The following is a 26372-nucleotide window of genomic DNA, read 5'->3' as shown; positions in this document are numbered from 1 at the left end:
TCATTTTCATTTTCAGGACTTGGCACCTGCCCACACTGCCAAAGGTACCAAAAGCTGCTTCAATGACCGTGGTGTTAGCAAACTGGCAGAGAGAATCTCAGGGCTATTGTCAAGAGGAAGGTAAGAGACACCAGACCAACAAAGCAGATGACCTGAAGGCTGCTATCAAAGCTACCTGGGCTTCCATTATGCCTGAGCAGTGCCACAGGTTGATGTCCTCCATGCCACGCCGCATTGACGCAGCAGTTCATGCAAAAGGGGCCCAACCAAGTATTGAGTGCATAGAAATGAACATGCAATGAAGCCTTACATCTTTGTTTAGAATATCCTTTTTTTCTTGATCTTATGTAATATTCTAATTTTCCGAGACGCTGAATTTTGTGTTTTCACTATCTGTAAGCCATAATCATAGAAGAAATAAAGGCTTGAAATATTTCACTCTGTGTTTCATGAGCCTATATCAGATATGGGTTTGACTTTCTGAGATGAATGACAAAAAATATTGAACATTTTCATGATATTCAAATTTTTTGAGATGTACCTGTACACTTACTGAAAAATTGGTTGTGGACGAGATGTCCGGAACCACGTGGACGAGTTGTCCAGGGTTGCAGTTTTGTGGCCAAGTTGTCCGTGCACCCCACAACTCAGTTGCTGGAATGTTGTGAATATTACCTGAAAGGATTGTCTGGACTCAGCAAGGCTGAGAGAGACTCTTCCAGTCGTGGCAACACTTCCAGGATCCCAGCCATACCGTCAGGGTCCCAGGTTTCTGAGCTGATGTTATTGTGACATTTTCATGCTTGAAGTCCATCCTAGTGTGATTTTTCCTAAGTTCTTTTCTGATTAGAAGTCGTGAGATTCTGCATCTACTTCTTTGACAGAGGACATTTGATTGTTGATTAGAGGCCTGTTTGCCTTTGTGAGTACACATGTTCCCAAAGCTATCTCTCTGTCATGTGGTGTTTTGTAGCTGTCGACTCTTCTAAGATACTGATTTCTCTTTCCACTTCATATAGATGTGTTTCAATGTTGTTGACAAGAGGTTTTGATTTGGGTTTTACCCACCGTTTACCTCTTAGTGGAGTTCAGAAAATCCAGTTTTCCTCTGTCTCCACTGAGTCCAGACGACAGTAAATGCTAGGCAGGGGAAACTGTCCTGTCTTAGTTGGACATTAAAGGTCTGACATGGACATGGGTTGAGATTGTGTTTGCAATCAGGAATAAAGGTCAGGAAAAAATACAGGTGTGATGATGGACGAGACCAGTCGGTTATTGTGTGTATATTTAGCTCAGTCATCAATGCTCGCTTCTGTCTGTCTCTCCCTCCATTCATGTTTAAAAAAGCAACTCAAAGGGCCTCCAAAGGAAGAAGGGATGTAGAAAAAGAGGACAGTAAACCACATCCAAGAAGTGCAGATCATCTTCAGTGTAACACACTTTTTTTCTTTTTTATTCTTGTGCACATGGAGTTTTTCCTCTCTTGTCTTTTCTCAGTTTAGTCAGTATGGACTCTTTTCTGTCCGCTAAGTTGATCAAAACTGTCCCATTTATTTATTTTAAAAGCGAAAGTATCAATTTGTCTACATCTAAGAAAAAGTCTTTCACATCCACAGATTGTCTTCCATAAGTATTGTATAAAAAGTTATTTATTTCTTGTACGGTGAATGCGTTTGGTTCATCCTGTGAAAGAGTTTAAGACTAAAAAAGTTGCCTCCTGGCATGTCGTCATCGTCTGGGTGTTTTTTTAATCATGTTACAAGTTGTCAGTTTCAACAAAGGGCGATGTTTTCTGTGTGTGTGGTCGTGTGCGTGTTGTGGTTGTCGACATCAGTGAGGTGTGTGCGTGTTGTGGTTGTCTGTGAATGTGTGTTTTGGAAAAAATGATAAAATACTTTTCGAAAAACTTTTTGTTGGGGGGGGGGGGAATATAAAAAGTAATAAGTTTTGCTCGTCACAACACAAAATGATTCCAAAAAGAAGGGAATAAATCGGGGAGAGCAACAAAACACTGGACTTCATCTCAGAGGAGATTTCTGCCGTCTCTGCACAAAACAAAGACAACTTGGTTGGTTTATAATAAAAGACAAAAAGTTGAAAGAAAAATTTAAGAGAACAAAAAGATTGTCTGCAAAACTACAAAAGAAAAGTTTACAGTTCAACATAAAACAACACAAACTAAATATAATAGGTTTATAAATAAGTAAACTAACGCAATGAGGGTTTGTTAAAAAAGTTAATTACAACGAATTATTACGCAATGAAAATAACCCAGGAGGTATATGTTGAATATTGGAGGTGTCGTCTAATAAACTGTAACTGTTTTATCATGTTTTACCAGCGTCTCTGCTGGTTGGTTTTCTTGTTTGTGTGCTGATGTTTTGCCTCCCTGAAGCCACGGCCATATACCAGTCATTGATATGTCCTTCAGGACTTCTCGATGACCATCCAATCACAGACTATAAACCTGAAATCTGAAACATGATGACAAATGTCCCACTCATTTCTTTAGTATAAACATAAACACGAAGAGGTTAAAACTATATTAAGCATTTCAGGGAACATCACAGTGTTTTGAAGGCTTCATTTCTGGGTTCGGAGCAGCGGCAGGATTTGTTTGGAGCGGAACAATCTGGACAGAGATCTGCAGATCTCTTTGGACTGCACACCGTAGATTATGGGGTTCAGGCTGCCGGGGATGATGTGGAACAGGATGGCTGACAGCTTCCTGTAATCCGAGTACTGAGGGAAACGGTGCAGAAGAATGACAGTGAAGCCGCTGAGCAGCATGATGAGGTAGACCAGCAGATGTGTGCTGCAGGTCTTCAGGGCCTTACTGTTCAGGGACTTGCTGTTGCTGGTCAGACAAACCACGGTGATCTTGGTGTACGTTATGACGATGGTGCCGATGGAGCTGGTGAGCAACACCACGGTGAAGGTGAGACCATACATGTTGTTAATGAACACACTCTCACAGGACAGCTTAAACAATGAGGCGTTATCACAGTACGGGTTCATGATCACCCTTCTGCACCTGCTGAGCCGTACAGTCAGTCCCAGCAGGATCCCCACCAGGACGAGGGCTGCGCCCCAGGCCCACGCCGTCAGCTTTAGCACCATCCGGTTGCTCATGATGGACGGATAACGCAGGGGGTTGCAGATGGCCACGTAGCGGTCAAACGCCATGATCATGAGCACAGTGTGGGTGGTGGTGCCAAACATGTGTGTGGTGAAAGCCTGAACCACGCACTCGTAGTAGCTGATGAGGCGCTCGGAGGGAGGCAGCAGCATGTCCATCAGCAGGCGAGGCACCATGATGGAATTCCCCAGGATGTCGTTGAAGGGCAGGTTGCAGAAGAGCAGGTACATGGGCTGGTGGAGGTTCCTGTCAATAAAAACCAGGGCGGCAATGCCCACGTTTGTCACCATGATGAAGAGGTAGGAGAAGAGGAAGAAGAGGAAGACAGGGTATAAGGTGTCTCTGGGTAAATTTAAGCCCTCCACTTGAAGCATGAAGCTGCTGTAGCTGTTGTTGTCCATCAACCTGTAACAAGAAAACCATCAAGAAAAATCAGAAATGTGATTTTTGACATGTTGACTCATTAAACAAACACACACACACACACTCACACACCCACACACAAACTCAGACACACACCGACCTGCAGTAGTCAGTCAGTCTGCGGCTCATATCCAGCAGAGAGATCGTGAGCCTCGGCTCTTATATCTTGACAGTTGAACTCTGAGGGGACTCGGCCATGGTAACTCACAAAACTCTGCTGCAGCATTTCCACTTCGAGGGAAGAGATGAGGATGGGAAAAAAAACAACAACCCGAACATTAAAATATCACAAAACATCAAATAAAGTAATCAAGGAACAGTTCTTATTGTTCTGATACTGAATGGGGGGGGTGAATTTGAATTCATCAATTGAGAAAGTATAGTCAAATAAAAACCTGATAATCTATCTATTGAAGCTAAATGTTACATACTGCAACTTTTAAGATGCAATATTTAACTACTTGTACAAAATTTATGCATCATCATGTTTGTTGAGTCTCTTTTGAACTTGATCAACAATTATTTTCCTCATTTTGTGCTCTCTGTTACAGGAAATCTTTCAATAAGACATTTCAGTGAATTGCTGGTGTGCACACACCTACTCACAGAAAGTTCTGGGTAGTTGTCTTTCAGTTGAACTTTATGGAAAAAGTTAAATATTATATCATGAAGCTGGCATTTAAGTATATTAGATTGGATCAGATCAGACATTATTAATCCCACATGGGAGAATTCGGTTATCACAGAAACAGTTTCACATTGCACATAATAGTTAGACAAAACAGTTACACACAGAGAAACAGACTATGTATATATAAAGTGGATTAGATAATTAGATTAAAGGGGACATATCATGCTAAATCCACTTTTTTAGCCCTTAAATGCATGTTGTTGTATATTTAGAGTGTTTAGAAGTACAGAAAAGTTCAAAGTAGTCTCTTCAGGTGCTCCGTTGATATCTTTATATTCTGTTTTGGTCATATTTTGCGATCCGTTTCGATTTTTCTATTCTCTATTACGTTTTTTGAACAATGACGTCACAGTATTCTCAGCGGAACTGCCAAATTAGGACATCGACACTTCGAGCAATCCGCCATTTTTGTTTCTCGCTGCGATTTTGTAGTCCAACCTAAGGGTGCCGAAGTTACGAGAGGATAAGTCGAAATGTTCGGTTGTTGGATGTAGTAACCCACAAGCTTCGTTACACCATCTCCCAGCATCAGAACCTTTTCGAAGTGCCTGGTTGAGTTTTATTTTTCACAGAAATGTACCCACATCTGTGGGTAAGGTCATTTTTGTGTGCGCGAAGCACTTTAAGGACGACTGCTTCAGCAACCTCCGCCAGTATAAAGAAGGATTTGCCGAAAGACTTGGTCTGATTGAGCGGTCAGTTCCTTCTATCTATGGAGACGACGAACAGAGCACTTCGGTAAGCTGTATATAACGCTAAAAAGTGTGATGATAAGACGTCCCTGTCATTGTTTTGTTAGCATTAGCAGTTGCACCGTCTTCATATGTTAGCGCTGTGTGCTCTTTTTAGATTATAATGTAACTTCTGTGTTAAATAGTCGTTGTAATACAGGCAGTATTGTAGTAGTGGGCATGGATGGAGAAGTTAGTGTAAATATAGTAACACACCATTGCGTTACATCCATATGAAGACGTTGTTCTGTAGGTGCATCATCGTCATTTTCATCACGCTCCGCCGGGTCCGACTCTGGCTCCAACATGTATGGCTGGATGGACAAATCTTCCGTTGTTGACATTTTGTAAATAATGTGTGAATATAAAGTTTCTGCACCGCTAGATAATTGTATCTGTTCTATCAAACTACAAAGATGGCCGAACAGGGTGGCGTTGAACCGAGTGTGACCTCTGCAACCTGGAGAGGAGGAGGGGTATGAAGTGTCTCATTTGCATTTGAAGAGACCGCCCCAAAACGAGTTGCTCTCAGAAGCACATCAGAAAAGGGGTAGAAAAGGGGCCTGTGGAGCTCTAATAATGAGGAATTCAGACCCAAGCATTGCAGTTCCGCTTTATATAGACCACAACTGTATGATTAATATGTAAAAAGGAAGGATTTAAAAGCATGATATGTCTCCTTTAATATTTATGTATATATACACATAGGAATATATAAGCAATTAAGATCGGGAGAAAATACATATTCGTAGTAGCAGCAGCAGTAATATATACAATATTTACAGTAGTCAGTGTTCAACAGTGCCACGATTCTTCAACTTCTTCTGACTCTTTCTTTTTTTTCTCTCCTTTATTCTGTCTTTCTCTCACTTTAGCCACGGTACCACTGAACTTTTTGTGCCGTGGCGGGACGGGATGGGACGGGATGGGATGGGTTTTCCACCAAAAAAGTTGTGGTTGGTGCGGAAAAAAACACCGTAACCACCGCTACCACTACCCCTCCGTTGAGGTACCTAGCACCGAGGAATGGGTCTGTGAGGAGGAGCGACGACGCAGCCGTCTGCTGATTGGTGGTGACGATCGTCACTCCCGTCTTGCCGGCGATATTTAAATATTTCATCTCCCGTAAACCCTCCCTTTGTTGTTGCCATACACCGCTTTGTGCTCACTGGTTGTTTTGTTAACTGGGTTTATTGAAACGTCGGCGCGCAACACCACATTGTGGTCTTTTAACGAGGTGCAGAAGCTCCTCTCAGTAACAGGAGAGGAGGAGATTCAGCAGGAGCTGGACGCTGCTGTTCACAAGGAGAAAGTTTGTGCTGTGTCACAGAGAACGACTCGGACAGCCGCGGAGTTGCCGGCCAGCCGCTTCCGTGTTCGTCGCTCGGTGCGTCCCCACGTCATTCACAACCCTGCCTACATTTTATCTGTACTTTCTGGTGGTTAGTTTGTAAACTGTCTCTGTCTGTCAAAGTTTTGCGCCTAAAATACACATATTTCATTGGCTGGATGATATCTCGTGACGGCTTAACTCACATGCAGTTGGTCTGTGTGTTTCCTCATCCACTAAACCATTACCGTAAAGACTATAAGAGCTACACCGAATCAAATAGAAGGACCCCGTCCGGTTTGCTGTTACTGTAAAGATTATAATAGCTGTGCCAGCTGAAAAAGAAGTGCCCCGTCAGTAACCGTATATTCCGGCTGGAGATTGTTCAGGGTCCAGACGAGACAGCATCTGGGTGTCGACCCGGACCGCGAACCGCCATTTGGTGATGCCTGCTCTACACTAATCCCTGCTCTATTGGCGAACTGCAGGTGGTCCATTATCGGGTTCACCATGGGTCTGAGATGTTTCAAGATGATCCTCTCCAGAGTCTTCATCAAGTTTAGAGGTCAAGGCCACAGGTCTGAAGTGGTTCAGTTCCTTGGGGTGCGATGTCTTAGGGACGGGCACCACACAGGAGGTCTTCCAAAGAATGGGCACCCGCTCCAGTCTGAGGCTCAGATTGAAGATGTACAGAACCACCTCACAGAGTTGGTCTGAAGAATCCCTAAGCAGCCTGGAGCTGATGCCATCTGGACCCATGGCCTTCCTCCTCCTGACTCTCCTCAGCTCCCTTCTCACCTGCTCAGATGAGAGAGCGAGCTCGGAGGTGGGGGGAGGGGCTCTTGCGGAGGACAGTGGAGGGAGGTGATGGACCCCTGGCTGGATGTGCAGTGGAGGGCTGACAGGTGAGAGGTGTGAGGAGCGGCCATTTGATGTTCTTGTTGCCATCTGGGTATTGGTATGAGTGGGCAGGAGTGGGCAGGAGTGGGATAAGACACAAAGAGATTTAATTGATTGCCCCACGGTTGGTCCTCAGAAGCATACAATGATGATTTCCTCATTTAAAACAATTTATTGAAACAGCATCTAACAACAAATTATGTCAGTGTCTCAGTAACTTGACTTGTGCCTCTGAGGATCACGTTTCCACCAAAAACATCCATGTGTTGGTTCAGTGCTTACTCGGTTCAAATTTTGCACCTCCGAAGAAGCACTTGTTGGATAAACTGCATATGTAGCCATTTACCAAACATTATTTTAGCGTCTATGTTGAGATGCACAAACAATTTTCTGCATGCTAAGTAGTTGTTTTAAAAATGGCAGTTCTGCATTTCCACTGGTCTCGTTGGTCACGATAACCCCAGCCCCAGCCCCTGGCGTATTCTGCCTGTCACCATAGCCTAGCAACGAGTTGGTGCTTGCAAAGCACTAGTTTTGAGAACCTTAGTTGGCAGAAACACAAAGAACTAGTGCTAAGTCAGGCTCTGGCTTCGAACTAGTACTAGAACCAGCTTGGTGGAAAAGGGGTAAATTGCAACTTGACAATATCGTATGCTGTTGACAAGTGAACATATTGTCTGCTTGGCATCCCACTCTTCTTGAAGGGCGGCCCTCAGGTCATTGAGTTACTTGGTGAATAGTTACGAGCCTCTACACGGTCACTCAGCTGATACCAGAGGTTTTCTTATAACCCCTTTTCCACCAAGCTGGTTCCAGTGCTATAGTTCAGAGCCAGAGCCTGCATCCACTTTCATGGCCATGATGAGCTCCTCCATGGTTGCTGTGTGGGCTTCCTTATGGTGAGAGCGTTATCGGGTAAAAAGCTACTGACGTTTTATGGTGACGCAATGATGTGGTTCTAACTGAGCTACTTGCCAATTGAGAAGCAATGGGTTCTTAGGAGATGTATGATTGGAAGCAACTAAGCACGAGCACCAGCACTGAACTAGCACCTGGTTCTCCTTGGTACAATTCTCCAAAGCTGATCTCTGCCTGTCTGCCCATTTTGCCAATCTTGCATTTTCTCGTCCCAGACATTCAACCCGATCTGGCTGTAGCTTCTCCATTAGATTGTGTAGTTGTGTTTAGCGTGAACAACAGGCATTGCATATTTGACAAATACTCGGCACACAAACTCAGCCCTGAGATTTATTTCCTCGCCTCATTGTACATTTGTGTGTATTCAATCTACATTCATTACATCTATTCCTGCCATGGGTGTCCTTTGCACTTGTTTGTCATAGCACCAGAGCCCTTCCCAAAAGACTTGAATGACTTTGAAAAGAATTTCCTGATCTCTTTAGACTGCACACCGTAGATTATGGGGTTCAGGCTGCCGGGGATGATGTGGAACAGGATGGTGCAGAGTTTCCTGTAATCTGAGTACTGAGGGAAACGGTGTAGCGTGATGATTGACATCCCGTTAAACACAATGATGAGGTAGACCAGCAGATGTGTGCTGCAGGTCTTCAGGGCCTTACTGTTCAGGGTCTTGCTGTTGCTGGTCAGACAAACCACGGTGATCTTGGTGTACGTCAGGACGATTGTGCCGATGGAGCTGGTGAGCAACACCACGGTGAAGGTGAGACCATACACATTGTTAATGAACACACTCTCACAGGACAGCTTAAACAATGAGGCGTTATCACAGTACGGGTTCATGATCACCCTTCTGCACCTGCTGAGCCGTACAGTCAGTCCCAGCAGGATCCCCACCAGGACGAGGGCTGCGCCCCAGGCCCACGCCGTCAGCTTTAGCACCATCCGGTTGCTCATGATGGACGGATAACGCAAGGGGTTGCAGATGGCCACGTAGCGGTCAAACGCCATGATCATGAGCACAGTGTGGGTGGTGGTGCCAAACATGTGTGTGGTGAAAGCCTGAACCACACACTCGTAGTAGCTGATGAGGCGCTCGGAGGGAGGCAGCAGCATGTTCATCAACACCCGAGGCACCATGATGGAATTCCCCAGGATGTCGTTGAAGGGCAGGTTGCAGAAGAGCAGGTACATGGGCTGGTGGAGGTTCCTGTCAATAAAAACCAGGGCGGCAATGCCCACGTTTGACACCATGATGAAGAGGTAGGAGAAGAGGAAGAAGAGGAACAAAGGGATGGTATATTCGTTGGAGACATTTAGGCCCTCCAGCTGGAGCGTAAAGCTGTCGAATGTGGTATTTTCCATCAACCTGAAACATTAAATAGAAGAAGTTGTAGTCAGTTTCAGGTTTCTGAGAGCCTAAACGGTTTCCATCAGAAACTGAGGGAAGCAGTAAAGCTTTGACTGGATCCATCAAGAACACCAGATGTCCTTAAATGACAACTTGAACAGCAGCAGTGTGTGTGTGTGTGTGTGTGTGTGTGTGTGTGTGTGTGTGTGTGTGTGCGTAACACAAAATAAGAAAAAAATATTAATTTACACTTTTTAGGAACAGAACATTCGTTGCATGAAGAGCAAAATATGCCTTTTTTTAAATAAACTCACCAAATAATAATAATGCTTTAAAATAAATGATATTATCCATTATCGACATGCCTAATGTTTTTTTTTATTGAAAAACCCCAGAAAATTTCCATTTGTATCTAGAATTTTTTGAAGTATTTTATATTTTATTTGTTTGTTTGAAAGATTTTAGGATCCCTCAAAAGACAATAAAGCAAGCAAATATTATCCCCTTTGGAAAATACATCTCTGCCACAGGAAGCGGGTCAAAGCTTTTGCTCGGGGTCCTGCAGTTGTGACCCCTCAGCAGTTTGATTCTAACCTGCAAACTTTCATCATTTAGATTTTTATGGCACTTTTAGGAACGGAACATTATTTTGCCTCCAGGGTAGATTATCATAATTTCTAAAGGGGTGCACAAGGATTAAAGTTAGATCAATTCAGAAGTGTATTCGTCTGAATATAAGGTGGTTGTTTGATTCCTGAAAAGACTTCTTCTATGAAATCAATAATGCTTCATTTTCATAGCATTTCCTCTTATTGTTATTCTCTTTAATCCCCTGTTACTGTTGATATTGTGGTTATTGAAATACATTGTTTAATGTAAACTAAGCCTGTGGCTAAAATCTCATGGATTTACCTTGATCATCATCACTGACTCTTTTATAAATTAATTAAAAGTCTTCAAAAAACAAACATCAACGATTCACAAGACATTACAACAATTCAGATAAAATGACATTACAGGAAATACTCCTGCGCTGCTGTTATTGTTATTAAGTTTATCCAGTCATCTGAGAGTTTAAAGATTAAAACCGGCTTCATGAATACTGATGAGAAGAGGAAGAAAAGATACAGGTAACCTCATTTCATTTCAGAGGAAATCAAAATAAATGGATTCATCATTATCAAATAAAATCAAACCATTTCATAGAGTTTTAATCAAAAACGGTATATAAATGGTAATGATAACAGCTTAAAAATGAAAACTAATGTAAAATTGTAATATTAACAGGTTAGACCAGGGGTATCAGAACAAGAGGCTCTGATCCAGCCCGTGAAACCATCAAGCATCATCATCAACTCCAAAGAAAAGACTAATTAAAAAAAACAAAAAAAACAACTTAAAACTACATTGTTTGCGGGGACATTTCACTGTATTTTGCATCATTAATATTGACTTTGTGTTGAGATTGTATCTATTTTCAGTAGTAATTGTTTAGTTTTTTTGAAACTACACATATTTTCATCAAGTATGCTCTGCACCACAACAACAAAAAAGGTTTAAATTTAAAGTATATTATGGCTCTTTTTCACCACTCTGGCCCACTCAAGAGGAAATTGGCTCCTGAAGAAAAATGTGTTTGACAGTATTTAGAGCTAATCCAGACTATTGCGAAGTGGATAAACATCTACCATCAGCTTTGTCAAGGCAGCAGTAAAAAAGACTGGGTGTGAGATTGTCACTCCAAGTAATTAAAAAATAAAACTGAGACACAGGAATTTTGATCACATCCTGTGAGGATGAAAGAGTTCAGGTATTTGAATAATAGAGTTTTCAGAAAAATAAAATACCCCAAATTAGATACCTGAAAAATGTACCTACATACATCAGCTCATGTCTTTCATTTATTTACTCTGTAAAACACTGAGTCTTTGTTGAGTTTCTTCAGCACCAGCAAATATTCACAGACAAAACAGTTAAATGGAGTTTGTGGGTGACAAAACAATTCTAGTTTGCGGCTGCGACAGTGTGAAGTGTCTAACACCTACCTGCTCGCTCATGTGACTCCGTCCACTCCTGCTTGAACACTGAACTGACGCTCTGACACTTTATTGGACCTGTGAGTGACTCCGGGGACTTTCGTCTCAGTTACCATCTAATGTCATCTCTACAATGACTCGTAGCAGAAACCACCCAAGTGATAATATATCCAGTTCGATTTGTAAAGTTCACATCTAAATCCACTGGATTCTGACTGAATCTTTACTGCAACCGGAATGAGTTCAGACTTTTTCAAGACTTTATTTGGACTGCATTTATAACAAATCTCAAATACACATCTGCAGCTGAAATAAACACAACGCTGACAATATTTACACACAAACACACAATCGTTCCATAATGCTATGTATCATTAGCTAGTGTTAGCTGAATGCTAACAAGTCAACCAGTAGCTAAATTGTGATATACAGATTAACTTCTCAACTCCAACACACCTTAAAGTTTCTTATTTGTCCGCCATGTCATCTTCTTTGCAGAGGAAAATCTCATTTTAACCGTCATTACAGAGTCCTTACATACAGGAAGTGAAGAATAACCTAAATACAATATATAAATTCAAAGATTTTGTTGAATTAAAGTGTTGAAAACAGTTGAAGGTTTAATATTCCAAATGCATTAAACATATAATTTGTTGGTTGGTTTCATAAACAGAGATATTTACATGTTATCTTTATTAATTAGTATGTTCATAATGCTAAAATAAAAGGTGCTCCAGTAGCATATTTTGAAAAGCGAAAATAAAAGTAAGTGAGAAGGTTAAAGCATTCTTGTTGAAGCTGTAGCATGTTGTGTTCTCGTTTTATTAATATGATGTGTTTTAGCTTTATTATGTTATGTTGTTGCTTTATTATGATGAGCTGTAGCTTTATTATGTTGTGTTGTAGCGTTATTTTATTGTTTTATAGCTTTATTATGTCATGTTGTTGCTTTATTATGATGAGCAGTAGCTTTATTATGTTGTGTTGTAGCTGTAGCATTTTGTGTTGTGACATGTTGTGTTGTAGCTGTATCATTCATGCCATGATGTAACAGTCGTCTTGTGGCTGAAGCACCAAGTGTTCTGTAGCGTTAAGTCAGCAATATGTGCAGGAGTTACAGTCAAACATTTTAGGAATCTGTAAAACAGCCATGTAAAATAATCTAAACAGAAAAACTAAAGTCTGCCTGTTAAAGAATCTGTTTCCACCATGAGAAGCTTTCTGTTGTGAGACGTGACGATGCTCAGTGCATCGCTCGAGTCGGTCCGTGTTTGGGATGAATTCTTGCGGTGAGGTGCTTCCTGACGCTGGCTCGCAGCTCTCTGCTCAGCAGTCCGTAGATGTAAGGGTTCAGGGCCGGGGGAGCGATGATGAAGAGGATGCTGAAGAACTTCTGGATGTCCCTGGAGACTGAGGGGAACCTGTAGAGCATGATGATGATGAGCGAAGCGATCTCATAGAGCAGGTAGACGACCAGGTGTGTGGCGCAGGTCTGAAAGGCCTTGCTGCGGACGCTGCTGTCGGACCGTCCCTGCTTCAGACAAGCACTCAGGATCTTAATGTAGGAGAAAGCGATGACGAGAAAGACACCAGGTCATGCACAAACCTGTAATACCAAGAACATTTCATTTCAGTCCACAGAGAGAGTCTATGATTGTGAATTTTGAGGTTTAGCAATTCATCAAAGTTTTTAGGAAATTTGAGAAGACTTCTCCAGGGATGATTTCCCTCGTCGTCTTCATCATGTTACATCAAGGCAGATTTATATATGGCACACCACAAAGCAATTCAACGTGCTTTACAAAGAAATACATTAAAGTATGATTAAGAATCTTAATCTCAAGCGACTAATAGTAAGAAATACTTTAAAGCCTCTCACTCACTCTTATCTTTTTTACAGTATCAACTTTACTTTGCACATTTCCCATATTGGTATTTGGTGTCTCAAATTACCCACAAACATTATGTCTTCTCATCACAGAACCCAACAATGGGTCATAAGAGCTATGGCTTTACTGGATTTAATTAATGTTTCCAGAACTCTGACCGTTCTTCCAAAATTTGCATTTTAAAGATATTTTTGAGCTTTAATAAATGTATACATCTCACAGTAAATGATGTGCATGCAGAAGTTATTAATGGAAACGTTTGTGTTTTAAACCCTTCGCAGTCACTACGACTGAGCGTCACAAAGATATGAAAGTGATGATGCTCACAGACCTTTTGTTTTCAAACTATTATAAAATGTTTGGTCTGCCGTCATTATTCTGGTTTTGGAGGGCTCTGCTAATGTTCCCCTTCTTCCCTCTGCAGGTCATTTCATCTAAACCAGACAGCACGCAGCCTTTGATTATCAGTCACTGAGGTTGTAACAGACAAAGAAAATAAATTGTTTGAATATATTCACATGAGCTCGACTGACATCCAGAGGACAAGCAATGAGACTGATATGAGGGTGTCAGATCACATCAAGATTAAGTGGCATGTTGACGGACCGTAGAAGTTGTTGACGGGCGTGGGACGGCAGGACAGTCTGAGGATGGAGCGGTTGGTGCAGTACACATGTTGGATGGTTCGACCGCACAGCGGGACGTTAATGTGGAAGGAGAATAAGACGAAGATGAGAAGCTCAGCGATGAACCAGGCCAGACCGCAGCAGCAGTGCAGCCGGGCCGAGGTCATGATGGAGTGATACCTGAGAGGTTCACACACCGCAATGTACCTGCACAGAGAGAAAGACCTCAGACGTTCTGTTCCAAACTGTTATTTGTGGCGAGCTGCGTTGTCTCCTCACCTGTCATAGGCCATCACAGCCAGAATGGTTTGTATTGCTGCGCCGTAAGAGTGTGCACAGAAGGCCTGGGCGATGGCTGGGATGTAGGCGATGGCCTTCTGTCCCATCAAGAAGTGCATCATGAGGCGAGGCAGCACCACAGTGGCCCCCAGCAGGTCACACACCACCAGGTTACAGACCATCACAAACATGGGTCTGTGCAGGTTCTTGTCTGTGACGATGACCCACATCACCACACCGTTCCCCAGCAGCGTCACAATGTAGGTAAGCAGGGCCAGGAAGAAAAACAAGGGGCCGTAACCTGGAGGGACGTAGAAGCCCTCCAGCTCAAAGACAATGGGCTGTTTGAGAGGAGTTCTCACCGTCAGGTTTTCCATCTGACGGAGCTCTGTGAAGGAGAAGCATGTGAAAACTCTTCAAACAGGAAACTCTCCACACAGAGGAAATCATTCATATGCTGAAAGAAAACACAGTGAATAAACCTTCATCAATAATCTGGAATACTTGACAGAATCTTACCTGACAACAACTACAAAGACAAACGATCTCAAAACACATGAATGAAAGACATTCGATTAAAGAAGGGAAGCTCTGATAATATTAACCCATTAAAGTCTGTTCAGTCCGCCTGTCAGTCGAGTGCTGCTGTGGCTCTGAGGAGTGTTCTCATTTTTATCTGTTCACTGTCTCACCCACAGTTTGTCTTTTGAATTGGATTAGATTAGCCAGTGACATGATGGGTGGAGATGTAGGTGGTTCAGAATCATCCTGCCACAAGAGATCCTTGTTTCACGTAGTTCTTTTATTTTACAAAATTACATCTACAGCCAGGTTATAAAGGATTTTTCCATTATGATAATCATGTATTGTTATTCTATACTGTTACCAAAATTTATTATCAATAACCTGAAACATTCTTAACTGTAAAAGCATTTTACGGAGCAACATTTCTAATAGATTTCTTGTTTTTACAAAACTTTTGAGAACTTCCTTAGTTCAAAGGGTTCGTTAAACCGTCTGGGATTAGTTCAAAGAGTCTGGGTCTGATTCATAGAGCCTGGGTTTGATTCATAGGATCTGGGTTTGATTCATAGAGTCTGGGTTTGATTCATAGAGTCTGGGTTTGATTCATAGGATCTGGGTTTGATTCATAGAGTCTGGGTTTGATTCATAGAGTCTGGGGGTACGTCCGAATTGTCCCTCCTAACTCCTTAACTATCGACTTTACCTTAACCCCGTGGATGACGTCACGGGGTTAAGGAAAGGTGTTAGAGGGTTTCCTAAAGTGGTTAGTGAAAGGCGATCACGTCAGTGTGGCAGTCGGACAGCACTTTCACTTAGTGACGTCATAATAATGCGACGGTGGCGCAAGTTAGTGACGTCCACCATGGTGGGGAAAGAACTAAAAGTTTCCGAAAATGGACAACAAAAAGCGCATTTGGGTTTTATATGATTTAAAGTTGTTCAAGGCAGATTATTGCTTTGGTAACTTACATGATCTGCTCCCTTTTTCCGACATCGTGAGTTTCCCTGAACGCTTGGATGAGCGGGCCCCTTTAAATGTTGTTGCCACAAGGAATTGTGGGGCAGCATGAGCTCGCCTCTTTTGCGAAAGAATGCATCAGTGGTTCCTAAGCTAAAGGAGGCTCCAAAGGAAGCAACGAGCCTCCTTTGCTTATTGAGAATTCGGACAGTCCTTTTCATGGCCGCCACACAAAACACTTCCGGGGTTAAGGAAAAATCGATAGTTAAGGAGTTAGGAGGGACAATTCGGAGGGTACCTTGGGTCTAATTCATAGAGTCTGGGTCTGATTCATAGGGTCTGGGTCTGATCAAAAGCTTTTAAGTTGATTACTGACCCTATTCAGTGCCAAAACTAGGGCATATTGCACTAGTGACACTAGTCCTGGAGACGTCTTGACACTAGACGTCTCCAGGGAAATGGTCACAGCCTTCTCCAAGTCTACAAAACACATGTAGACTGGACTGGCAAACCCCTCGTCCCCTCGATAATCTGTGACAGGCTGAAGTGCTGCTCCGTCGTTTAACGGTCAGGATGGAATCCACACTGTCCGTCCTGTTCACATCACCTTTTCTAGTGGCAACACAAAACTTTTGTTGTGTTTTGGCCGTCCGTTTACACAACAAACGCTGCTCGGAGTCGTTGAACATGCTACATTATGCTCCGACTCTGTAGTTGTATAAACGGGGGAAACTCTGCTACTCCGCCTGCGCACCACGGCCATAGTTGATCTTAATCTTGAATAAGAGAAGAGCTGGAAAAGCATTTTACTTCTCCCTACCTCTTTGTTGTTGTTGTAGGTGATTGGTTTCATGATTATAAGTAATATTTTTTCTCATTGTTATAAGTACCAGAATTATTGTTTCATTGTCTTTTTAATCGTGGTAATATTCAAAATAAAGATATACCATGAACTTTGAATGTGGATTTCATGCAAATCACTAAACATCCAGAGCACTCATGAAATTCAGTCAATAAATATCCAGTCAATCTGTCAATATTCTGCTTTTTCAACTGTGTAAGTAGTAATAGTCATGTCAATAGTCAAGTATAGAGATATTGATTAAAGTGAACGGTACATTTAATGCCTTTTATGGAAAAGGGGTAGATAAAATAACCTTCGTCTTTCTGCAACCTTTAATTTATAGAATTATTGAAATAATCTGCATTGATAAAAGAAAATAGTTGGATCAACTTAATTGAATTGATTCAATTGGTAACATCAAAATGAATCAAATTCTTCGAACTTAAGTTAATGAATTAGATTCATTTTGAAGAATTTGATTCATTTAGATGCCAGCAATTGAAACAATTCAATAAAGTTGGTCCAACTATTTTCTTTTTTGAGTGTTTATCTACTTTGAGTCTGGCTGAAAGAGGCTTCTCTTAACTATGATTTTGAAGAAGGTAGACATTTGTTTGTTTGCCTGGGTAAGAGATTGTTGCATCAGAGAACTCTCCAGGATCTCTGCAGCTGGATGTTTTCACCCACTCGCCCTCATGTTGTTTTAGAAGCAAAAAGGGACGACTATCAGCTGCTTGAGGTCGGGTTACGTTCTTCACTAGCACTAAAACAGTGAGACTCGCAGCAGACGGATTGGGAGCAGCAGTGACTTTTATTAATAAAGAGTTATTTAGCATCATTTATACACTTTACATGGTCGGACAGATTGAACCGTCTGGCAGGCGGAGAACAGCCCAGTTTGTATTATATATACTATATATACAGTATATGTATATACTGTTTGTATTACAGAGATCTACTTTTAGCACAGACTTCGTCCTGTTTGATGCAAACAGAGGGCACATTCACACTTCCACAAATAGATTCCTCTAACACAGCAAGAGAAGAGTTTATTTTAACTGGACCAAACCCGACTCATTTGATATTTGGTTGTTTGGAGACAAGAACCATCAGAATCCACCAGAGGAGGTGGACTCATTGTGACTGGGTGTGTTTTGCATTTTCTCTGCCCGAGAAACATCAAACTCATGTAGTAATGTACTATTGACAACATACACAGTGTCTGCAGCATCAGAAGCAGCTTTTACATCATTCAGAGAGACTTTAACAAAACCAGCCCTCAGTGTTTGTGGTGAATTCGTGCAGCAAAACGCTTCTTGACGCTGTTTCGTAAGTCTTTAGTGACGATCCCATAAATGAAAGGGTTTGCCAAAGAGGGAAAAGCAAAAATAAAGATGCCAAAGAACTTCTGGATGTCCCTGGAGACTGAGGGGAACCTGTAGAGCATGATGATGATGAGCGAAGCGATCTCATAGAGCAGGTAGACGACCAGGTGTGTGGCGCAGGTCTGAAAGGCCTTGCTGCGGACGCTGCTGTCGGACCGTCCCTGCTTCAGACAAGCACTCAGGATCTTAATGTAGGAGAAAGCGATGACGAGAAAGACTCCCGTACTCAGACTCCAGGTCATGCACAAACCTGTAATACCAAGAACATTTCATTTCAGTCCACAGAGAGAGTCTATGATTGTGAATTTTGAGGTTTAGCAATTCATCAAAGTTTTTAGGAAATTTGAGAAGACTTCTCCAGGGATGATTTCCCTCGTCGTCTTCATCATGTTACATCAAGGCAGATTTATATATGGCACACCATTCAGACACAAAGCAATTCAACGTGCTTTACAAAGAAATACATTAAAGTATGATTAAGAATCTTAATCTCAAGCGACTAATAGTAAGAAATACTTTAAAGCCTCTCACTCACTCTTATCTTTTTTACAGTATCAACTTTACTTTGCACATTTCCCATATTGGTATTTGGTGTCTCAAATTACCCACAAACATTATGTCTTCTCATCACAGAACCCAACAATGGGTCATAAGAGCTATGGCTTTACTGGATTTAATTAATGTTTCCAGAACTCTGACCGTTCTTCCAAAATTTGCATTTTAAAGATATTTTTGAGCTTTAATAAATGTATACATCTCACAGTAAATGATGTGCATGCAGAAGTTATTAATGGAAACGTTTGTGTTTTAAACCCTTCGCAGTCACTACGACTGAGCGTCACAAAGATATGAAAGTGATGATGCTCACAGACCTTTTGTTTTCAAACTATTATAAAATGTTTGGTCTGCCGTCATTATTCTGGTTTTGGAGGGCTCTGCTAATGTTCCCCTTCTTCCCTCTGCAGGTCATTTCATCTAAACCAGACAGCACGCAGCCTTTGATTATCAGTCACTGAGGTTGTAACAGACAAAGAAAATAAATTGTTTGAATATATTCACATGAGCTCGACTGACATCCAGAGGACAAGCAATGAGACTGATATGAGGGTGTCAGATCACATCAAGATTAAGTGGCATGTTGACGGACCGTAGAAGTTGTTGACGGGCGTGGGACGGCAGGACAGTCTGAGGATGGAGCGGTTGGTGCAGTACACATGTTGGATGGTTCGACCGCACAGCGGGACGTTAATGTGGAAGGAGAATAAGACGAAGATGAGAAGCTCAGCGATGAACCAGGCCAGACCGCAGCAGCAGTGCAGCCGGGCCGAGGTCATGATGGAGTGATACCTGAGAGGTTCACACACCGCAATGTACCTGCACAGAGAGAAAGACCTCAGACGTTCTGTTCCAAACTGTTATTTGTGGCGAGCTGCGTTGTCTCCTCACCTGTCATAGGCCATCACAGCCAGAATGGTTTGTATAGCTGCGCCGTAAGAGTGTGCACAGAAGGCCTGGGCGATGGCTGGGATGTAGGCGATGGCCTTCTGTCCCATCAAGAAGTGCATCATGAGGCGAGGCAGCACCACAGTGGCCCCCAGCAGGTCACACACCACCAGGTTACAGACCATCACAAACATGGGTCTGTGCAGGTTCTTGTCTGTGACGATGACCCACATCACCACACCGTTCCCCAGCAGCGTCACAATGTAGGTAAGCAGGGCCAGGAAGAAAAACAAGGGGCCGTAACCTGGAGGGACGTAGAAGCCCTCCAGCTCAAAGACAATGGGCTGTTTGAGAGGAGTTCTCACCGTCAGGTTTTCCATCTGACGGAGCTCTGTGAAGGAGAAGCATGTGAAAACTCTTCAAACAGGAAACTCTCCACACAGAGGAAATCATTCATTTGCTGAAAGAAAACACAGTGAATAAACCTTCATCAATAATCTGGAATACTTGACAGAATCTTACCTGACAACAACTACAAAGACAAACGATCTCAAAACACATGAATGAAAGACATTCGATTAAAGAAGGGAAGCTCTGATAATATTAACCCATTAAAGTCTGTTCAGTCCGCCTGTCAGTCGAGTGCTGCTGTGGCTCTGAGGAGTGTTCTCATTTTTATCTGTTCACTGTCTCACCCAGAGACATTTAAAATGAATTAGATTGGCCAGTGACATGATGGGTGGAGATGTAGGTGGTTCAGAATCATCCTGCCACAAGAGATCCTTGTTTCACGTAGTTCTTTTTTCTTACAAAATTACATCCGCAGATATACTTATGTAACATTTATTCTATAGTATTAGTTTTATATGCTATAAATGTACCACTCTGTGCAGCCAGGTTATAAAGGCTTTTACCTCAATGATAATCATGTATTGTTATTCTATTCGGTTACCAAAATGTATTATCAATAACCTGAAACATTCTTAACTGTAAAAGCAATTTACGGAGCAATTTTTTTGATAGATTTAGTTTTTTACAAAACTTTTGAAAAATTCATTAGTTCAAAGGATTCCGGTAAACCGTCTGGGTTTAGTTCTAAGAGTCTGGGTTTGATTCATAGGATCTGGGTTTGATTCATAGAGTCTGGGTCTGATTCATAGGATCTGGGTTTGATTCATATGGTCTGGGTTTAATTCTTAGGGTCTGGGTTTGATTCATAGAGTCTGGGTCTGATTGATACAGTCTTGGGCCGTTTTCCAATACCCATACTTGTCCATACTTGTGCTCTCGTGTACTCGTGAAACGTCATCAGTGGGAGACCAAGTACTGTTCCAATTCTTAGGCCGTTTCTCACCGAGTACACATGGAATACCCGGATGTGTCCTCGCTCCGCCCACTTTTTCGAGGATGCATCGAAACGGACCTGTGCAGACTTGGGAAGCCAATTTACCCATAATGCATTTGGCAAGAGAAGCCGGAGGAGATCGCAGAGGAGGAAACACACAACGGTAAAAAATCTGAAATATTAGCGTCATTGTTTAACAGAGTGTAGTTTTAAGAGTGTTTTAGGCCAGAATATAGTTGTTTAAAATGTTGTTATGAGGTTTATATTTCAAGAACATGCTAACTTAAACATTTGTTCTGAGGTTTTCATGAGATAGAAATGTTTTAGTGTAAATCTAACAGTGTTCATGTACATTTAAATTTGTTGCTGAAGGTAAAGATCATGTTTAAAGCTATTTAACTTGACTGAGAGGTGTTGGGATTTATAGTTGGTTATTAGCATTAAATTACTGTAAGTAATAAATTACTGAAAGTAATAAATCACTGGAAATAATTTATGAAAAATTTTAATTATTAATGGAACAACTCCTGAAGTAATTGAGTAATTACTTAAAAAAAATTAAAAATGAATAAATGATCAAAAATAATTTATTAATAAAAAATTTATTAATTTGCATAAATTTGTTATTTATGTATTAATAATAAATCGGGGCACCACCAGATAAACTGGGAATAGCTTAAGTATCAAACGTCATCTAACACGAAGATCTAATCTATTAAACAGCAAACACAATGTACAAAGGGTGTGTGTGTGTGTGTGTGTGTGTGTGTGTGTGTGTGTGTGTGTGTGTGTGTGTGTGTGTGTGTGTGTGTGTGCGTGTGTGTGCGTGTGTGTGCGTGTGTGTGCGTGTGTGTGCGTGTGTGTGTGTGTGTGTGTGTGTGTGTGTGTGTGTGTGTGTGTGTGTGTGTGTGTGTGCGCGAGGCCGGTCTCGGGGCGAGGCAGTCTACCGAGGGCGTAACGAACGGGCGGTTCCGTTGGCCCGGTTCTGAGCGCCGGAGTTCTAAGTGGAGGTCGGGACCTGCAGTTAGAACTCTTGTGATCGAGGCAGATGTGCTTTTTCAGCAGATAACAGTTGGTTGTTACATGCAGTAGTGTGTGTGTGTGTGTGTGTGTCCTTATCTGATCAGATAAGGGAGGCGCAGGGCTGCGAGGAGATCCGGGTTAGTGGAGGAAGGGGGAGAATGAGAGAGGGTGAAGACAAGAGAAAGACAGAGAATTCTGGCGACGCTCGGTTCTGAACCCTGGTTCCTCCACACAGAACTTCCAGTGGACTGGAGCTCACTCGGACCTCTGGTTCTGAGTTGGAAAACCCGATTCTCGGACTTGGTCGGTGCGCATGAGCGCGCGTACACAAACATATGAGATGCTGCGGCCTTCTGAGCGGCACATTGAAACACACATCATGTTAGCTTCACGCTAATCTAACAATATATCTGCCCAGACAAAAGCTCTCATCATCCGTGGTGCTGTTGGTTCTGTGAGGCTGTGGTAACTGGTTGTTACCGGGTCTGAATTCAGCATCCTGAATTCAGAGGCCTGGCTTCAGCTGCAGGAGTGAACAGCGGGGCAGTTGAAGGAGGAGAGGAGACGCTGGTTCTGGTCTCCAGAATCCCCCCAAAAAAGGAAAATAGGAGGAAACAGAAGATGTAGTCCAAACTGGGTCCTGGCGTTGGTGTCTCTTTTGTTCATTCTGGGTGCTCTCTTATATCATCCTGATCCAGAGACATGTGTCTCCCTCGAAGGTTAGATTGAGAAGCAGTGAGAGTTGGTAGGAAAATCTTCATCAAGCTTGAATTTTGGACCCCTGTGGTGTTTGGGTCGGATTCGACCATCCTTATTGGTTGTCAACCTGGGGGGGTCGTAAAACTGTCTCGCTCCCCCGCTGTTTTATGGCCTGTTCACTGTCCCTGGTGATTCTCCTCAGTCAGAGAAACTTCTGGAGGAGTTCACGGGAATCTTCAGCCCAACATCCCCCCTTTGTTCCGAAGAGTGGGATGCGAATCGCAGTCTTTGGAGCAAACCAGGGCCATATAGTCCATATGATCGTGGAGTCCATGTGAACGTCCGAATGTCCTGGAAAACATCATGTCCACAACAGTCCAACAGTTCATACAGTTCATGTGCGAGGCTAATGTCTGGGCAGACTTTTAACTTCTTTTCTAACTACCTACGACCACAATACTCATTTCCTACTGTTTGCCAAACATGAATGAAAATGAAGTACCAGAGTTGGAGAAAGGAAAGGGAAAGGGGGACAGGTGGTTAGAAAATAGTTAGTAGGCTCCTCCCACACCTCCCGGAGGATAGGGATTAGCTCGTGACATGTTTGTGGACCAGTTTACAAAAGCGGAGGTACCGGATGCAGGGAATCGAGTTTGATCTGTAAATTCTGGATGTCTGTAAAGACATCGGCGATGGTTCACCAGTGAGCAAATGTCCAAGAGCCACCAGCCGTCTGGGGGGTCTTGGTGCACCTGCTCCGGCTAGGAGTGAGAGAGTGAAGTGTGGTGTGCGGAGGTGTACGTGTGTGTTCCCTTCCAAAACCCAACATTCACTACAGAGACTTCAAACTGTACACATTATTTCAATAATGGCTAAGTTCTGAAGAAATCACAACTCTAAAATAGCATTGCAGAGACTATGTCAGATGTATCTGTGAAGGTTTATAACCGTGGTGGTGTTAGTCTTGAGAAATTGCTCAACCCGGGTTAGTGGAGCTAAGTAAGGTGGTTCTACCTGTACTGAAGCTGCTAACGGATGAGCTCCTCTCCCTACGATCTCTTGTGAGATCTCTGACTACACACAGGGGTTATTTCTCCTAAACAATACTCAACAGAGTCTAAGGCATGCTAAGTGGTGTTAATAGAGCCAGATATGAGTTTACAGTGACTATATTTCCCTGAACGGTTCAACTCAAGCTTTGTAACTGCTCAGGTCGTCTAAGGAGTTCTCTGGGGGGTCCAGCACTCAATGCACAGTCCCTGGTGGATTGTGAGGAGTGGCTGCAGACCACATGGAGGCTCCTAAGTCCTGACACAGTTCGTCTGGGCTCTGAGGTTTTGAATGGCGTGAACTCTCCCGGCTCGGGGTTCAGTGCCATCAGTGCCACCTATGAGCCCGATGTGTTCAACTCTGGTATGGCACCCCTGAACTTTGCTGAGAGCAAGTGTGGTTCCAGCTACCAGAAGTTGATAAAGGACGTGTCGTGTTTCAGCTAAACGTTCCTCAAAGGTGCAGTGACGCATGAGGAATCGTCCACATAGATGAGATTACCGTGAGCGGCAGTGTTGATCATCGTTGTGTGGAGAAGGATGGTAGACACCGATGGTGGGTCTAAGTAGCCGAACTGGCACCAGTTCCAGGCGGACTGGCGGTTGCCAAAGGAAGGAACTAGCTGGTACTGGTTAGCGGGGTCCACCTTCGTGGTCCAGAACCGCTTTACCACGTATGCAGCTCGAAAAGATCTGTACTGGTGTACAAAAGACGGCGGTGCCTTTGGGTCAGTGGGGACACGCAACAGGTGGAGGTCTGTGACCCCCCTATCATGCGAGTCCCGCACAAAGATCGTTTGATAATCACGGAACACCTCAATGAATTCATCTCCTCGTTTCTGTGGTGTTAAAGCGTTAGCTTTAGCAGAATGTGGCTCGGTCTTGGACTCAAAATCTGGATAAGGTGCTTCTGGTCCAGATGTGGTCTGTCCGCTTGTAGTGTCTGTATTCTCTGGTTGAGTCACCAGAGCGTACACAACCATGTCACCTTCGGTGCTCGGTTTTGTACCATTGAGAACCTGTTCTAGGTTAACATGGCGAGCGCTGGTGATGGTTTTGGATGTGACAATGAGGAGAACGGTGTAATGCATGTCGTCACTGGTGAAGGACAATGGCAGGTTGTCAATGACAGGCACAATCAGTTCTAGGTTGTGACATGAACTGTCAGTTAACATCTCTAATGGTGAAAATGCGGTCACTTTAATCTGACCGTGTGTCAGATTTTGGACCCGCGGGTTGGCTGAACGGTTGTTCAGCTCAAGAAGAGATGTGTCACAGATCGTCGGGTCGAGATCTGGACTATGAGGCGAGGAGGCGCGTGAACCAGGGACCTTGGTTAAGGTCTGCTGTGACTCTGCTGAAAGTGAGCGGTGGCTCCGAACTTTGAGCAGGTCGGCGTTGGTGGCAGATTTCTGCTGAACCAGAGAGGCAACAGGTTCTTCCTCCTCCTCCTCCTCCTCCTCCTCCTCCTCCTCCTCCCCAGCTTCAGGGTCCATCATCCAGCCATGACAGCCACCGCGTCATCAAGTACTCGTGTTCCAATTCTCCATTGACGCCGATGCGTCCCCGTAAATTTGCATTTCCGCACTTCCGAGGACGCCTTGCAAGTAGTTTACTCGTGACGTAGGCGAGTACACACTGGCGCTCTAAGAATTGGAAAACGTCCTTGGTCTTATTCATAGAGTCTGGGTCTGATTCATAGGGTCTGGGTCTGATCGAAAGCTTTTAAGTTGATTACTGACTCTATTCAGTGCCAAAACTAGGGCACCACCATAGTGCATCATTTTGTCTAACAACTTCGGGTGGGTGGGACTACTGTAGAGTTGTGTCGTCGCTCGCTTTGTAGTAGCTCGCTCTGGATGTTGAACGGGATTGACAATCTATGTCTGAATTAAGAGTTTTAACGATCACATGTGTGGATCGGTGCTCTGTGGCTAACCAGCAAGCTGTGTGTGGTGCACCATAGCTGGCCGGCTGGCTGTGTGTAGCATTACATGCTCCATGTGAAGCTGTCATATACTGTAACTGAATAACGAGGAGAAAGCAGCTGAAATAACAACGTTTTAAACATTAAGTATAACATTTAAAGCAACATAATCTCTGATGAAGAAGTTGAGTGAGTGCTGAGTTGTCCATGTCTCACTGTGTAAAGCTCATGGTTGTAATATAGAATAACAAGTTTGAAAGGATTTCATCTTGGTTTATTTCATATAGTGAGATTCAAACCTTCCACAATATTGAAGCTGCAGGAACAGCTGGTTGCTCTGCTTCACCCTCACTGAGTGGTTAGCATGGTGGCTAGCATGGTGGTTAGCATGGTGGTTAGCGCTAGCTGAGACTAATATCTGCCTTCCAAAGGTGAATTCTCCATCTCTGGATGACAGCACAAGGTCCACCTTTCCACTGTGTAGATTCTGGTATACTTCAGTATTCTTAAAGTTTGTCATCGCTGCTCTTTGAGCAGACGAAGACGTCATCGTGAGTTACCACAGTCCACATACTCATGTCAAATTAAGGAAGAATGAGGCAACATGATGCCTTGTCCGATCATCCCAGCTCAGTTTTCTTGTGTTCCCACTTTAATATGTTGGTAGCAGCGCTGTTTGTTAGGTTCAATGCTAGTTTTATAGACGAGATTAAAACACTGGGCTGCCGTCCACCACAATGTAATTTGTCAGTAATCAGAAATGCCAACACAAAACATGGAAGAACGGAGATTTGAAATTGGCGGAGAGGTTTAAAGGTAATAAATAGCTCGAGTTTAGTTTAAAGAGTCTGATTCTGGTTT

General features: G+C 43.0%; 4 protein-coding genes across 4 annotated transcripts; all 4 read right to left on the bottom strand.

Annotated features, from left to right (window-relative positions):
• Nucleotides 1–2583: 2583 nt before the first annotated feature.
• On the bottom strand, nucleotides 2584–3691 carry LOC308121893 (olfactory receptor 8G17-like; the record flags this gene model as incomplete). The annotated part of the gene is made up of 2 exons (XM_080483419.1): nucleotides 2584–3544; nucleotides 3663–3691. 2 exons carry the CDS (start codon nucleotides 3689–3691, stop codon nucleotides 2584–2586), a joined length of 990 nt encoding a protein of 329 aa, XP_080339545.1.
• Nucleotides 3692–8516: 4825 nt separating this feature from the next.
• LOC308121892 (olfactory receptor 5H19-like) lies at nucleotides 8517–9503 on the bottom strand (the record flags this gene model as incomplete). The annotated part of the gene is made up of 1 exon (XM_080483418.1): nucleotides 8517–9503. The coding sequence occupies exon 1, from the start codon at nucleotides 9495–9497 to the stop codon at nucleotides 8517–8519; it is 981 nt and encodes a 326-aa protein (XP_080339544.1). The 5' UTR covers nucleotides 9498–9503.
• A 3259-nt stretch (nucleotides 9504–12762) lies between these two features.
• LOC308121891 (olfactory receptor 2K2-like) lies at nucleotides 12763–14690 on the bottom strand (the record flags this gene model as incomplete). The annotated part of the gene is given in 4 exon segments (XM_080483417.1): nucleotides 12763–13105; nucleotides 13107–13125; nucleotides 14015–14241; nucleotides 14314–14690. Coding segments are annotated over 4 exon segments (966 nt in total).
• Nucleotides 14691–17919: 3229 nt separating this feature from the next.
• On the bottom strand, nucleotides 17920–19848 carry LOC308121890 (olfactory receptor 2K2-like; the record flags this gene model as incomplete). The annotated part of the gene is made up of 3 exons (XM_080483416.1): nucleotides 17920–18275; nucleotides 19173–19399; nucleotides 19472–19848. 3 exons carry the CDS (start codon nucleotides 19846–19848, stop codon nucleotides 17920–17922), a joined length of 960 nt encoding a protein of 319 aa, XP_080339542.1.
• Between the last annotated feature and the right edge of the window lie 6524 nt (nucleotides 19849–26372).

This window comes from Lipophrys pholis, assembly GCF_963383615.2.
Source record: "Lipophrys pholis genome assembly, chromosome: 16".
NCBI lineage: Eukaryota > Metazoa > Chordata > Actinopteri > Blenniiformes > Blenniidae > Lipophrys > Lipophrys pholis.
This window is presented reverse-complemented; position numbering and strand designations above follow the sequence as displayed.